Source organism: Staurois parvus, unplaced genomic scaffold (genome assembly GCF_062004578.1).
Source record: "Staurois parvus isolate SC_StPar_1 unplaced genomic scaffold, SC_StPar_1.0 ptg000104l, whole genome shotgun sequence".
Lineage (NCBI taxonomy): Eukaryota > Metazoa > Chordata > Amphibia > Anura > Ranidae > Staurois > Staurois parvus.
The window spans coordinates 6534588-6552079 of record NW_028317900.1 but is presented as its reverse complement, the minus strand read 5'-3'; the positions used below and the strand labels follow the sequence as shown (position 1 = coordinate 6552079).

Genomic DNA, 17492 nt, shown 5'->3' with positions numbered 1-17492 from the left:
CAGGGCTTGTTCACACCAACCCTGATGAGCAAGGTTACCCAATGCTTAGCCAATGTGCCTTATTTCCTATTGCTTTAGTTGACACCAGTGCACTGCAGTAGGACATGCTGCACTTTTTCACAGTGCAGCACTTTGCAACAAACTACATCACACTACAGTGCAGGGCATAGAGCTGAATGAAATGTTATTTTTTGATTGGTTGCTGTGGACAGTAGCTTCACTCCAGGTTTCTTAAGCTATAGATGATGCAAAAACTAAATGAAAATTCATGTTGATCGTAGAATAGTTTATTTTTTGCATTATTAGTGTGCCAGCTGCAATACGCCATTTTTGTGTCGCAATCAAAAGTGCCTGTTCCAACATGCTGTTTTTTTTTTAGAAAAACAAAACAAATTATGGCACAGTCGTATGAGCTATTTTTGGTCAACAGAACATTCGGTTTTCTACTTACCAAGTTAAGTTTTTTATAAATCTGCTTTAACACCTGAATCCTGCTGGTTGCTCCTTGCAGGGCAGCTTATCATTGGTCACATTTATTATTGTTTTGTATGGACACAGGATATGGACTATGTGATATTATTATTATTGTTGTTGTTAGGCAGCAAATAAACATATTGTCCCTGAAGTTGATGTGTTGAAAGCAGAAACAATGGGCAAGTGTAAGGATGTGAGTAACTTTGACAAGGGCCAAATTTTAATGGCTAGACGAGAACTGCAGCTCTTGTGGGATGTTCCCAGTCAGCAGTGGTCAAGACTTACCAAAAGTGGTCCAAGGAAGGAAAACCTCTGAATCTACGACAGGGTCATGAGAGGCTAAGCTCATTAACCCATGTGGAGAGCAAAGGCTGGCCTGTATAGTCCAATCCAAAAGACAAACTACTGTAGCTCAAATTACTGAAAAAGTTAATGCTAGTTCTGATAGAAAAGTGTGAGAACAAACAGTGCATCGCAGGTTGTTGCATATGGTGCTGCGTAGCTGCAGACCTGTCAGGGTGCCCCTGCTGATCTGCGTCCACAGACAATGGACGTGTGGGCATGTGAGCATCAGAACTGGACCACAGAGCAATGGAAGAAGGTGGTCTGATCTGAGGAATTCAAGAATGGTTTGAGAAACACAATAATGAGTTCAAGCTGTTGACTTGGCCTCCAAATTCTCCAGATCTCAATCCAATCGAGCATCTGAGGGATGTGCTAGAAAAACAAGTTTGATCCATTGAGGCCCCACCTTTCAACATACAGGACTTAAAAATATCTACTACTGGTGGCTTGGTGCCAGATACCACAGCATACCTGCAGAGGCCCAGTGGAGTCTATGCCTGGAAGGTGCAATGTATATATAGAGTTGGGTGATAGTAGGATGTTATAGTCATGGCTTGTACTAGTCACACTCAGTTGGCTTGTCAGTAATGCTAAAGTCATCTAAATAGCTTACCCAAGAGTACGGTTGTGTTTTATTTTACTTGTGTTACTTCAGAGAACAAAATAAACAACATACTGTATTTACTGTACATCTTTTAGAAAAAAAAAACAATGTAAATTGTTACTTGAAAGCACAACAGTTTATATTATTATTATACAGGATTTATATAGCACCAACAGTTTGCTCAGTGCTTTACATTATAAAGGGAGACAATACAGCAACAATACAGTTTAATACAAGAGGGATAGGAGGGCCCTGCTGCTTGGAGCTTACAGTCTAGTTTTTATGTATGGAATGAACCAGAAGGAAAAGCAAGACATTTATACACAGCAATCAAGTTTCAACTACCATTTACTAGGCAACTTAAAAAAACAAAACACAATACCCAATTTGGTTGCTATGGGCAACAGCTTCCATGATTCTTTGCTCCTCCTCTAACAAAGAAGTCATATAGATTCATTCTATCACACCAGCACTCCCCTCAGTGTCTCACTGACGTGTACTCACACTCACATACATGCTGTTAGGCTTCTAAGATGAGCCAGAGGCTGCAGATCTGCACCTCAGATCCCAGAGCTCTCTCGGCTTGGTTCTGTAATAGCCTCTCTCCATCTGTGTCACACAAACAGCTGAGGAAGCAGCAGCCTGCTCTTCAGCCTCGCACAATCACATCCACCCAGGTTACAGCAGCCCGAGGTTGCCAGGGAGCAGTCAAAAACCATTAATGTTTAGGAGAATTTGCCCTTAGGCTGTTCTTTGGCACAGTAGAGAAGTGTGCACATTAAGGGAGCTGGGATATATATAATGTATACATGGGTGTGCATATACACATTTACATAGGAACTAAAAGTCAGAGGGCTCTATCAGGACGTACCCACAATTCCCAGCACTCCTGGTCTGTGCGTGACCATAAGACTTAATCCTGGTTCTGCTGCTGAGAAGGAATGTGCTTTGTTAACCTTTTCTTTAAAAATTGACATGGTAAGTAAGCATTTGTTAAAATGAGCATAATATCTCACAACACGTACTCTTTTCTCCTATTTTATATTTAGCTTTTAACAAATTTACAAGAAATTCTTCAAGAAGCTGAAGTTTGGATTCTGTGCAATATGCATATCCATATTTTAGCAGATTCTGTATGTAAAGTGTTACTTGCTTGTAGTTTTTAGCCCACAGTATCGCAGTGTCTAACAGCCCTTTTTTCCATCATTCATTGAATGACACTGCACTGTAGTCAGCTTATTTCCACTGGAAACCCATATAGCAATAAATTAGTTCTATATGGAGGCTAAGGATTTAGATGATAATAGATGTTTTTCACGACTGTTGGGGTTGTGGTATATGGTATAATTTGCTATGGTTAATGAGATAGTAAAAGGCATTATATATGTTACTGGTACGGTAGTAGATGAATTTGGGTGTCTTTTTGTGCCCATAGATCTTTGCCTAATCTGGTTGATGGCTTGGGACAACAGACAATAGGTTTTTGATACCGTAACTTAAATTTAACCATTGTTTTGTAAAGCTTCACTATTATTCTCACTCCATTGAAGCCATATTCCACACCATTTTTTGCACTGATGGATGATAATAGATTCAAAGTAATGGTGCACAGTTGGATGGCTAAAACTACTTGCTATGCTGTATCTGTCCTATAAACTAGTTTATATTTATTAATTACTATCAAAGGAAAGCCGTGGCTAAACAGATATTTAAAGAACATGATGGGTAGTGAAACATCTACACATCCTTGAACCTTTCACTTTACCACTGGAACCCACCACAACAATGAAGTCTAGACACCTGAAGCTGCCACTCATTTTTCTTCATAGAGAAGGGAAAGAGTGACCTCTGCTAACACATAAGTGTTCTCCTGATATGATCCTTGCTCAAAGGGATTGATTTACTAAAGCTGGAGAGTGCAAAATCTGCTACAGCTCTGCATAGAAACCAATCAGCTTCCCAGTTTTTTTGTTAAAGCTTCATTGAACAAGCTGAAGTTAGAAGTTGATTGGCTACCATGCACAGCTGCACCAGATTTTGCACTCTCCAGTTTTAGTAAACCAACCCCAAAATATCACGTCGTGCTCCAACTGGGTACAGTTCTTGTAGGCGTCATATATGGTCAACATAAGTCAACAGAGATATTTGATAACCCACTTTGTATGTACACAGCTATTACAATATACTGTATGCCTGGTTGGTGTTTTGGCTCCTAGATTACTTTAATAATAAGTGTTATTATCATATTTTTGGCTGTTCAATCATTTTGAGGCACATAGATTCCTGTCCTAGATTGTAAGCTCCAAAGAGCAGGGCCCTCGAACCCCTCATGTATTGAATGGTATTGTTACTGTACTGTCTCGTGTACTGTCTCCCTTTATAATGTACAACGCTGAGCAAACTGTTGGCGCTATATAAATCCTGTATAATAATAATAATGTAAAAAAGCAACAAATGTCACATGGCACTGAATGTGATTATGTCTGATTTCAAATTCCTCAATTTACATATGCTTATTTAGGGAATCTACAGATCTTTGCAAACTTTATGTTTCATGGTACACGCCTCTTACTTTGAGATTTATAGGTGGCTAAGTGATGCCTGTTTTGATATTATATTAGTCTGGTTTCCCAGTAGCTTTACACATGTCACACTCCTGGACTTGTTTGTTTGGGCCAGTGGAGAGTGTTAATCACCCCCTCTAATTTATCTCTTTCATGTGGCTTTGGACTACTGTGTAAGATGAATAAACATCAGCTATCCATTGCTTGCTGGTAGCAGATCCATATATCCCTAGAGTATCTGCTAGCTGACAAACACAGTGCAACCAAAACCTTCCTGATACTCTGCCACTTCAGATGACTTTTCTTAACCTAGGTTGTAATTGCTGATTATTACAGTGTACAAGGAGTGACTTATGTAAGAATATGAAAATAATTACTATGTTTATTTTAAAAAAATCATTAAATCTAATTAACACTCAAACGTAACAAATTTCAAATATCTAATGAAATAAAACCGTACTACGTTCTACTAAAATTAAAGGCTAAAAACTTTGATGTGCCTTGCAGAAGACAGAATATGTTTTTGGCAAGTAATGAATATGTGGTGGTAAAAACAGCTCTTCTCTTCTGAATTCTATAATGAACAAGATGGCTGCTTAGAACATGGAGACTCAGTGACAGAGTGTCCTCCTAATCTTCATTTATTTTGCATTTGATTATCCCACAAGTAACTCACATCTATGTCTCGCCCTAGCTGCCCTGTCCCCCCTCCACCCCCCTAAAGTTATTAGTTCAAATATTAATGCATGCGAGCGATATATCCGGCCTGCATTGATTGATGCCTTCCCAAAAAGGGGGAGACATGGCAGTATAAATTTTCAGAAGGTGGGGGCCAGTATTGCCCCGGCAGCAGGGTTTTTTTAGATACATAATTCACATGCCCTGCAGGCATTGCTTTCAAGGCATCGGAGCCGCAGGGCGAAAAAAATAAGCAAGGCTCTTAAAAGTGAATGATTTTTGCTAATGCACAATTAATGCCATGGAAAAGCACAAAAGAGCAAGACTGGGTGATGGAAACTTCTGATTAAGTTGGCACACAGGCGTTGACGAGTGTATCTCTTTTTTCTTTTAATTTTAACTGTTTCAGTGCTATTTTGTGGTACTCTACTTTGCTGCTACTTATTCACTAAATACTGTCATTGGCTATTTGGCTTCATTACTAAAGATTAGCTTGATAATGGAACTGAAATAGTATGTTGGTGCAGGTATTTAGCTTGTCCTGGTGCTGGTACTCGTCTGGGATTTGTAGGACTATACAAAAACAGCAAAGAGTACATTGCCAGTTTTATTATATGTAGACTAGGATATCTGCATATCCAACATATCACAAAGAACCAGACTGCTAGCAGGGTAGGGTGACACTTTGCCCCGTTCTTTAACACATCTATTCTAGGTATTCTGTTGCATAGTTGGCAAACTGTTCCTTCCAGCTTTCACCTCCTTTTGTGGCTTGTTAGTGTGATGCTAAAACTGACCATACACCAGTAGAATTTAGTTCAGAAATGTTTGTTTTCAGATTTGATTTTCAAAAGGTTAGTGGGGTGAAATCAATGTTCGTTTTCAGCTATTGTGATTAGAAAATTTGAAGGAACTAAAAATTCTAACTGTGAATGTGGATTTTGTTCAGAAAAATGTTACAATTTTAGGGCTGATACGCTGTCCACAGTCCTGTTCAATTGCTACGTGACTCAGTATGATGCAGGTTTTAGCCCATTTATTTGAATGGGCTGAAATCACACTGGATTACACCTATCCTATGGTAATGCATGCACTACTTTTCAAAAACATGCTGCACCAGATCAAAACTGATGTAGTACCATGCAATCAGGTACAGGCAAAAGCACTGTGTTTGCAATCTGCATTTGGGGTGTCATTAGGATTATGTTGAAACCCACAAGCATATACACACCCACAAGCACAGCATGATTTAAAAGTGGTGCAGGAAATGTATACAAAATTGTGAGGAGTTTCACAAAGAATTAATTGATGGCAAAAAAAAATGTTCTGATAAGTGATTTTTCAGAATTTATGTATGAACATTTGAATGAAACTGTTCATGGACAGCTATAGGCTAGTAAGCCAACTGGAGTAAGAGTAGGAGAACAAGACAATTGGCCCGGGGTGCAGGAAGTTCAGATCAAGCCCTCAGTATATTAATATGCATCACCCCTCACTGAGATTGTTTCTTAGCGGGATCAGGTCTTTTGCAATATATACAGGCTTTTCCAACCCATTATGGTTACAAAAAAGCGACGTTGTGGTGCTTCTAATCACATCCTATCAGTCTGAGACTACAAGAAACCTACACACTGGTGTGGTTAGCAGTGTTACCTGCATCTGTTTATCTTTGGGGTGGTGTTGGTGAATAAGTACTCTTCACATACACACAGTTTATAGTTTATGATTATGAACCTTACAAGCCATGTGGGAAATCCACTGCATGGTGACTGCATGGACCATACAAGGATTTGCCCTTAATCTGTTATCTATGAATCAAGGTGATTTTTTTTAATCTATCCAGATTGGTCTAAATCTCTCTTGCCAATAAAGGGGAACTCCAGTTAGGAATATATGTATGAATGCAATATCAGGTTCTTTGTATTTGGCCTGCCTTTTTCTTGATTGTGTAGCATAGCAATATATGCAAAACACATTGCAAATCCCCTCATACTAACTGACAGCAAGCTCTGCTAATCAAAGAAAGTAAATTGGTAGGATTCATTGCTGGTTGGATCTGCAGTAGGTTAAATGGTAGCTTTGTTGTCTGAGGCCTAAAGAAGCAGCACATTGCTTTGGATTGGTTTAAAAGCTGCTAGATGCTAAAAATATGACTATGATATACTTTACATCATTATTATTTGTGTTTTGTGATCCTTTAATTCATCTTCAATTTATCCTTAATGTAACAGATTAAACCATATTAGTGTTGGTGAAATCCATACCTAAGGGACTGTTCAGTAACCAATGCTATGTACAGTATGTCCACTATTTGCTCATTTATATCCCACATTTCAATCTATGATTAATTAGGACATTTGTGAACCCTGGCTAGATGGTACTGGACATGTTTCGTGCAGCCATGGAAGGGCAACATACTGTAACTTAGTTACAGATAGATCTCCCAATATCATCAACGTTTGGACAGTGAGCTTGCATGTGATATTGTGATAATAAACAACAACCTAGATCCAGTACAGGCCTTGCAGCATTTGCTGAGAAGTTACTGAGCTGCATTACTCATAATGACTGTTTTCAGTGGTCTTCACTTTTATTAGTTCTACACACTGATGTACAAAAATGGTGCTTCATTAGTTTGAGAGATGTGACAAATAGATAGTAGATAGCTGAGTTCTATCACATGGTAAAGATACTACTGATGACAGAGAGCCTACACCTTCACAGCTTTTGGATTGGTACAGAGAATGTACAGGAACACTGGGCATTAATTAAGTGTTGTATTACTATAGAGAAGTAAGTTGAACTTTATTCTAAGTTACAGAAGACTGATTGTTTTCTTCAGCTTAGAAGGATTCATGAGCAAGTGTTAAGGCTGTCACTGATACATTTTGTGGGGCTAATTTACGAATTCCCAATCAGGTTCCAGTGGATTAAAAAAAAATGAAAATTTTTCCTGAATCTGTTTGGGTTATTTAAGGTGAACAATGACCAATGGTGGGCATTTATGGACTGATAGTTCCTGTTAGGCTGCTTAAAACGTAATTTGAGGTCTGACAATTCACCATCCGAATATCAGAAGGATCTGTCATCACATAAAAAGATTTAGCAACTTCTTAGGAAATCTCTGTGAAACCAGTTGTTAATTTAATTAGAAGAGGAGACAAATTTGTCAATGTCTCCATGTTGCCACAGTTGGGAAGAGAGCTACAGTAGGTTCCAATACTCTGTCAATGTGAGAGAGAAATTAGAAACTTGACACTTCCGTGCTCAGAAATCGTAGGGATGCTTGCCATAAAAATACATGTGCCATAGCCATTGTGCAACCTAGGCTGGAAGGTACAAGCGGTGCAGCCCTCCTCAGATCAGGAAAAGCAGTACTGTATAAACAGCAAGAAACAAAGAGGGCACAGACGCCTAGTTCAATATCACCAACATTTTATTAAAGGGTAAAAGAATACATATTGTACTAACAAGCGAAATAGGAATGATGGCATAACATAAAGCATAGAGTCCATCAGTGGCTTTGAGGAGGGGGGCCAGTCCCCCAAAACCTGTACACTGGTACTGTCATTCGCAAATTTGTTGAAGTTAGAGAGCTTGTGCTTTATGTTATGCCATCATTCCTATTTGGCTTGTTAGTACAATATGTATTATTATACCCTTTAAAAAAGTGCTGCAGATAATGCACTAGGTGTTTGCACCCTCTTTTTTTCTTGTTAAGAATGCCATAAAACAGTTGTCTATGCAGGGCCAGACCTAGGTGAAATAGACGTCAATCAACTCTAAATTTTGCAAAGTTTCTTGAAGACACTTGTCTGATGTTGAGTGTTTGTGTTTCTCTTTCTGCAGGGGACGTGTTAGATAACAGTGTGGCTTCTCCAGGCACAGGGGATGATGACGACCCAGACAAGGACAAAAAAAGGCAAAAGAAAAGAGGCATATTCCCCAAAGTAGCAACAAATATCATGAGGGCGTGGCTCTTCCAGCATCTCACAGTAAGTTCCCATTTGCCATCGTTACCTCTAATGGTATGTACATTTATTCTGGAGACTGAAGAGTTAAACAAAGTCTATGAAAAATCCATACTGCTGTTGTGCTTTGGGAATGCACAGTTCAGTGCTGTAATGCTGAATGAATTTTTTATGAAGAGTCCATTTCCAGGGTGCACCAGGAAAATTGTGAACCATGTGCATCTCCTGAACTGTGTCTAACATTCAAGTGCTATAGATAACATGAGAAGGGATGATGTTGTTTTGTATACTCCAAAAATGTAATCTCAGTGTTGTTCACACACAGCTACTACACCAATCCCAGCATTGGCTGTTTATGTTAGAGCTGTACCTGCTTGTATTGTTGGCCTTAATATGATCCTAATAGCACGCATGCTCAGTTTAATCAAACTCCACAGACCTTTGCTTTGGCTTTACTTGCAGCACATAGGCTTCTCAATATCACATATTTTCAAATACATTTCAGGGTGCCATCATACTGGTAGCCAGTGATAAATCCAACTTTTATGAGCATATTGGAAGTCTCTACTCTCCAAGGTATATGTAACAGGTGGTATTCCTTGTTTCTGTGTACAAAGTGTTCCTAGGCTTAGGGTACATGTGCCACTGGTTTACAATCTAGACAGACTAATAAAATAACGGAATAGGCTTATGACCAGATTTCATTAGTTTACATTGTTGGTCAGTTACAGGCTGTGTCATTCATTACTAGTTTATTGCTAGGTTTCCAGGGATCCCATGGGCTGAGCTGTCCAGTGTAGTATTGTGGAACTAGAATAGCCAGGAATAACTGTTTGTTTTGGAGTGTAACATTTCTGCTGTCTCATCCCCAGAGCAGTTTATTCTGCAAGTTATAGAGACACATAACTACAGATTGCTGTTACAATGTATCAAAATGTTACAGTGCATCAGCTGCTGAATGCACTATACAACAAACCTATTGATATTGTGCAGTGCAGGACAATGATGTAACTTTAAATAGGGAACATGCTTACAGAGTGGGGAAATACATGGAAGACTTACTCTGTGCCACTTTCATTGTCCAGTACCAGATTGGGGCCTGGACCAGCCTATATTGCTTAGCTGCAGTGTAATCCACAAAGAGGTCCAGAACCTGGTTGTGTTGTCTGATAGGATTGCCTATATCAAAAGCCTGGATAAATGCAAATCCTTTTGCAAGTAAAACAGGTTACATATACTGTATGTATTTAAATTGTGAATTAAAGTGACACTAAACAATATCTTTATTCTATAAAAATAATCCACACACATTCACTACCTAATGGACCTATAATGTGCTTTTCAGGAAATTATTTCCTTCTGTGTTTTTTTTCGGCATAATTGTAACGTCTTCTGTAAGTTCACGAACCTCTCCTTTTTCCCTCACTTCCATTTGTTTGGAATGAGCAGTATATATTAGTTGCAGTTAGATGCTCTGTTCTATGCACACTTGTTTTGTTATGTTTTTGGGGTTGTATTCGATATGTCCAAAGAGAGATCACACAAATACTTATAAGTAAAACATTTATTAAAAGTAATGATAGACACAGATAAAAAAAATAAAACAATAATAGTAAATTAAAGATGCTGTTTTGCCATGGAGTCCCTGCTCACTTTTCACGGCATGGCCGAGCAGGTTCAAGCGCATTCATGATTGCAAGCTCTGGTTTGAGATAAATATTTCCAGTCTAGCTGTGTGTTATATACTGAACTTGTGTGTAATTGACAACCCACCCCCTTGCAAACAACATGATGACCTTCTAAGGAAAATGGCACATTCCTGAAAGGAGAGCGGGCTGGCTTATCCATATAGTCTTATTCCTTTGTTATTTAAGGTAATCAGACTTTGTCCTCATATAGCCTTTCAACCAAGGCTTATTGGCATTCTTAAACATTTGTGAGGCCAGCATTACTAAGGAAATATGTAATTTTCAATTTCCCATTCAATGCTACACATCCCATAGCCAATTGGCCCATCTTGGAACCAAGCAAGAGAGGGCTACATTCCTACATACAGTGGGACCATGGAGAACAAACGTAGCCACCCTCTAACATGAAGTCAGCTCACAGAGGCAAAAAGGCAAGGAATTTGGAGATTTGGAGGAGGCAGAGGGCAACAGAAGGGACAATTCTGAATTAATGTGATTGTAAACCCTTACATATACCCAGTGCAGTGACTGTTTTCAAGTGATACACAGAGATGAAACACATCCTCATACATAAGTTGTATCTGTCTATCTGCAGTCTTCACTTCTATACATCCGTTAAAAGTGCTGAATTTGTAAAGCATATAGAGCTGTCAGAAAAAAGGGGGCGGATAGCTGAAGTTACAGTCTGGAGAGCTCAGTGATGAGAGTTCAGAGAGCTGATTGGAGGGAAGAGACACCCCACACACACACAGTTCACAGGAACAAAGCTGAGCCTGTCAATCAGCTGGAGCTCCCTCCCCTGTCACCATTTTTTTCTTAATGTCAGGAAAGCAAAAAACAAAGCAGCAGACAGAAATGACACTTACTTCTCTTAACTGAGACATGTACACACTATAGAGGGATATGCTTTGTTCATAATTCATGTCTGAGGTTTACTACCACTTTAAGACATACTTGAATTAATTTTTTTTCTTTTAAACAAAAGTTTGTCACCTTAAGTTGTCTGCTTTGTAAACAGCTGTATTTATAATAGTGTATGTATATATATTTAGATAGTAACCTGCACAGCTAAAACATGCTAGCTGTATATGTACGTTCTGTATGTATTTTTCCAGTGCACCAGCTTTTCAAACTTGACATCAGCATAATTATGTATAGAGGCAGCAGAGACTCTCAGTACAAACTGACACAGGTATTAATACTTCTGAGGGCCAGTAGTTAGTACATGTGAAACCAATGTGCCCTCTGAGGAGAATGAACAGAGCGTGCTAAGCCCACAGTCGACAAATATAGCTCTTCAGATCTTCATTTTTGGGTCAGAAGAGGGAAAGGTGAAATGAGTAGCCTGCTCCTTCCTTTCTTACCAGTGTATGACTAGGACTTACTTTTGCCTCTGAGATCCTACTTTTCCAAAGGTCACTGGCCTCTGCCCACTTAGCTGAGCGGAAATTCCACTGAACAGTGAACCGCTGGACTTCTTACTTTAGAAAAGGCAAAATAATGAGTCCTAGGCAAATACTGACTAATTGAAAGGGCTGTAAACCCATTACATATTGGTCAGAGATAATCAAGGGTATTTAATGACTTCTATCTATTCAGGAGCAGTGAAGCTTCAGCAGCCAGCCCTGAACCCTGCCATGTGCTTATTATCCTCATCATTAGTAGAATTACTTCACAGCTGTTCTTTGCTACATCACTTCAGCTGGGGGCCGTACCATTCATATAATGCTTTAACCCCTGATACACCATCACTGCTTCTTATAAGACCCTTACAGAAGAGGAAAGTCCACTTCTGCAGAGACTCTCGCTTGCCCCTCCACTATGTGCCACATTGGTGACAATTTACAGAAAAACAATGAAGACAAATGGAAGCCTCGCTCTTTGAAGCCAATCAGGTTCCAGATGTTATTGTTATAATGCAGATCGCAAAATGAGAGCAGACTTGTGATGGCAGCCACCGTTCCTTATTTTCAGGCTTTGCACACCAGTACTGTAGAAGAGAATATTTTGTTTATTAACACTCTTAGTACATCAGCTGATATTTATGAGTTGTGTCTATGTGCATGAATAATGTCTGGTCTACCAAAAGGAGGCGGCTTTGCTACAAATGTGAAAAAAACATGGCAGATTTGTATAGTTTTACTAGACATATGCTTTGCTGTAGGCTTATAGATCATGCTATGTGCTCAATGTGTTTTGGATAGGACTTCACTCAGCACTGACTACTTTAATCCTTATGCTGCTAGCATTAGTAAATAGATAGGAAAGTATATTATATTTACTCATCTAAAACTGTTTTTACATTTCTTTAGTTACTTCCTAGTTTTCATGTCTAGAGAAACTATGTCATACATCCCAGCAGTTTTCGGGAGGGGAGGAGGGGTTTTCTCAGCTAAGCACGCCCTCCTGCCTGCATACCTGAGCTAAGGGCAGCAGGAAGTAAATGCTGCATGAATCATAAGCCCTTACTCTAGATGGTCACAGCCAGAAATGCTAGGGGGTGTTTTTCTAAGTGATTTCTCAGTACAATAAATCATACACACATGGATGGATGGGGAGTTTGCTTTGAATATTAAAAATGAATTAAATAGCACTTTTGGTTTGTGGTGCTCAGATACAGAGTAGTTCCGCTTTAAGCATAGTTTACCCAAATTTTAACACAATAATGCTGTGAATCTGAAGACAGAGTGGCCTTGTAAGAGTCAGGTAGATTGAAGAGACAGTACTGGACAGAGCTGGTCGGATTACCATTCTCAAAGCTGAACTCCAGAATAATGAAATATTATCTAAATAGAAAATTAATGTATGTTCCTATAGGAATCTTGATGTATCTAGTGTATTTCTTCTAGATCTGTGCAGTAATCCAGTGTGAAACTTTGCCTCTGTGCAGGAGCTTCTTGTATTATAGACCGGTCAATGCTGCTCTTTCCTTGTGCGGGATGACTGGTCTTATCTCCACCACCTCCTCTAGTTTTCTACAGGCAGCTTGTAGGGGGTAGACCTGCTGGGCCTCTCCCACAGCTCTGCTGTCCTACATAGATTATGTGCAGCACATTGATAAAGTCACTGCTACTTTTACACTAATATCTGTGTACTCTAATGTATGGTTTGCAGAAGGGAACATACCACTATTTTTGGCTGTTTCATAGACACATCCTGGAAACACTGAATGTGCAACTGCCATAACAATAGATGCCCTGATCATTGGTTATTTCAGAAGCCATACTGTATAATATAATTTTATATTATACATGTATTATTTTAAATGCCATAAATTGGTCAGTATGGTCCACTGGATATCAGTCAAAAGTTAAAAGCTATTAAAAAAATTACGTTTCAGTTTTAACTCTACTGAATTTATGTTATATGCTAATGCTGCCCATATCCAGCCCTTGATGATCACATGCAGAAAGGAATTTTTTGGGGAAACACAATAATTGTGCTGGTGAACTACAGTTTACTGAACTCATTATTTTCTGCTAGTTCTGAAAATTCTTAAACCCTTGCAGATTCCATTGGCCAACACATTTATAAGTCATGAGAGAGGCTGAAGAGAGGTTGCTTACAGTGTCCTCCAATTAAATTACTTTAGGGGTCAGTCCACACAAAAGTGATATTTTATGCCTTTTATATTCCAAAAGTGATCTCCCTGCCATAGTTCCAAGCTCCACTTTCTGTTTACTCTGGAGATTTGAATTTGCAACCACCCTTGCAATTCTCTTCTTTGAATTCTCCATAATTGAAAACAACTAAATATTTGCAGCAGGGAGAGAGGACCATAGCAGGTTTGCAGATCCAGGAACTCAAGCACACAGATCTCACCATCAGAGCCCCCTGAGAGACATTTAACACAAAGCTGCCAGGTGTTAACACACCTCAGCAACTACTAAATACTGAAATGACAGCTTTTTATGAACTGACCCTTCAAAAGAATGTGTGTTGTGTGCATCAAACTACTGCTTCCTTTCATAGTTAGGTTATCTTAAATATCATATCTGTTATGTTACCTTTACAAATATGTATGTAAATGCTATGAACTGATCTTTGATGTTGCCTAATTTGTATTTTAGAGGTACTGGTCCTTTAACTTTAGGAATGTGTTGAAACAGTCAGTTTTTTTTTCTCCAGCATTGATGTGTTGTGCTAAGCCATTAGTCTTTTGTAGCTGGGCTCCAAATGTGTATAAACTGCAGAGGCCGGGAACTGCTGCCATAGACAGGTGCAGCTGGCCAGGCCTCGCAGCATTGTATTTGTAAGACAACAGTGAGTGAGGAGACACTCCAGTCTTGACAAGTGGATGATGCTCATTTTGTACTGGGTGAAAAGGCCTCCCTAGGAAGTGTGACGCAAATTAGACTATACATTACTAGATAATGTAAAGGCATGGGGTTTTTTTCCCTTTAGGTTATACTTATGAACAATATAGGACCAAATACCCTGGCCATTCTGTTCCCATGCAGCAGGATTAGGCTATAGAATGGGAAAGGAAAGGTATTTTCGATACACAATGTGCTGACCTACACTCCAAGTACTCGTTGTGCCCATGGATAGGGAGGGGGGCCAGGCTTTTTTCTCTAATTCCAATGAGCCTTCCATTCACTCAATTAGCCTCTCAAGCGTCCCTACTTTTTCCCCGTCAAGTGCTCTTCTATTTTCCCCACAGAACACATATTTAATCATGGACAGAAGCAGGAAGTCTTCAGTCACAAAGACACCACTTACTTAGGATTTAAGCTAAATGTTCCCTCATCAGGCAAAGCATTGTACATTGCTTTCTCAAGTGAGCCTACAAGAGATGTTTATATCAGCTTCAGCCCCTTTTGGTGGAATCCTAACATCTTCTGCTTGTCCTTCTTAACTTCTCATTACAGGAAAGGTAGTGTACATCTGTGAAGGAATTGGTTATCTGGAGCTATCCCTTAAACGACAAACCAAGTTATGTCAGATGGGTATAGATATCTGGTAAGGAGATCCATAAGATACCATATAAAAGCAAGCAGTATCACCAAAATGAGAACTGCTATCAACAGGCTATGTAGTTGTGGTAGGAGTTTATCTTAGACATTTTCCAAGATACCAGAAAATCTCTGAATCAAAAGCTATGCATTTAATTGAGTATCTTTAAAAGGAAACAAACCATTTCTTTTGTGTGCACAAATCCAACCGTCAGCTGAATCAAGCAGAGGATCGCAGTGGGTGTTGGAAGTATGTGATTTTTTTTTTTTTCAACAAAAGTGCAGATGTGTCACCATTGTTGCTTTGGTGAAACATCTGCCTATCTATGACTACCCTAAAGACTTCTGATACCTTTTGAAACAGAAAAAATGAATTAGATTATAACTGTAAAGAGATATGTTCTGATACACACACGCAACTTCCTATCCAGTAATCAATTTTCTTCGCTGCAGTAACCTTCTCCTCAAATGGTTGTGTATGTAACACATTAGGGCATCTTCAGCTATCCAGTAAACTCTGACATCCCAAGTTACATCAAGTTATGGGGGTTTACCTGTGTGGTTATAAATGTTTAAAGGCATTTAAAAAAAAAAAAAAAAATGTATTTGGTTATGTTTATAGTCATATTGCTTGCTTAATAATGTTAAAATTAAAACTTTGAACCACATGCATAATATTCAGGTCCTAGCAGGCAATCCATCAAATAAAGAAATAGATTTATGTTTTACTTGAGCAGCAAAGAGTTCTGTATTTCGTATTTTTAGTCCCAAAATCAAGACATATTCACCATGCTAAGAAAAGGAATTGAAAAAACAAATGGTTGTTGTAAAGTGGACATTGGGAATTCTGGAGCTGCCTTTTCTACCTACTGGCTCATGACATCATTAGGCTAAATACAGCCTTGTAGTTTTATGGAAGGCACTGCAGGTTTTATTTTTCTCTGTGATGTGGTCTTCTTTGTGTTCGATGCATCAGTAGAAACATACAGATTTTTTTGGCATCTACAACTGGCAGTAAATTGTCGGCATTGATATTGTTTGCACTTGTTTTTATGACTGTATGAATATTTGAGGCTGCAGCAATGAAAGGGATGAGATCCATTCACGAGTTGACATATTCTTATCTAGTACAACTGTCTGCACAGTCAGCCTGGCAAGTATAGCTGGCTTGTGCCATTCACACCTGATATTATACAGCATTCCTGCTGCAATTATATACATAGTTTTAAGGGAGACTCTAATCTATTAAAAAGGCAGAATATTACATTGTAATCTCTAAATGCAGCCTAAAAATGTGTTTACCTATTTTTCTTGCAATAGGGAACATCCTAGTAGCCTTATGCAGGCCATAGACGAGTCGAACATCGGGCGATTTTTCGAACGATAAACAAAAAATTGGTCGTTCGTTTGGCCGACATTACCACCAACGAGTAAAAAAATCGGCTGACTAAATCATAAAGTTTGCCCCATAACTTCTGTCCCTTGCAGGTCACTGCTCATGCGCCGATTTTTTATTGTTAAAACAATCAGCCGATTTTGCCATCATTGCCAGGAAAATCGTCCTATTGTCCAAATCGGTCGCACATTTTCCAACATGACCGAAAATCTCAAAGTGCAAAAAACCCAAAAACGGCTGACCAATTAACCCACTAACAGTGCGAAAATCGGCCGATTTTTTTTTCGGCCGAAAAATCGGCCGATTTTCAAACCTTCTATGGCCGGAATTACTCCAGCCAAAATATTTAATTTGGTTTTGAACAGAGTAGGGAAGAGTTAACATTTCTGTGTGGCTTATGGTGGTGCCATGGGGAAACGTTTTTTCAAGGTAATTAATACCTTGAAAAAGGAACGTAAAGCATGTACAAAAACCAAAAGTGTCAGACCAATGGTTAGAAGAGTTCATAAGCGCATTAGTTGTTCATTAAATGATTATTAAACAGCATTATGTCAGTAAAATATCTAAAACAAACCTTGTTGCAGCCAATTTACTGGTATCATTCTGCTCCATCTGATTTCATTTTAAACAGTTAGATGTATCTGGCATCTGCTTCCCAGAGTCTTTTCAAACATTTGGAAATGTCATTGAGCCTTGCTGAAGGTGTAGTGTTTTTTTCCCTGAAACACGTTGGCTGTTTTATGATCATTTTATGAACGATTAAAGCTTTCTGGACTCTTCTAACCATTAATTTGATGCTGGTCTTTTTACATGTCTT

At 38.9% G+C, this 17492-nt stretch overlaps 1 protein-coding gene across 5 annotated transcripts in view; it reads left to right on the top strand.

The window, feature by feature from the left end:
* MEIS2 (Meis homeobox 2) overlaps positions 1–17492 on the top strand; it is a 192027-nt gene that overhangs the window by 83522 nt on the left and 91013 nt on the right. For all 5 annotated transcript variants that reach the window (XM_089671299.1, XM_089671297.1, XM_089671296.1 and 2 more), the window contains exon 8: positions 8515–8660. In XM_089671299.1, the coding sequence (XP_089527425.1) occupies positions 8515–8660 (146 nt within the window). The remainder of the gene's footprint in view (positions 1–8514; positions 8661–17492) is intronic.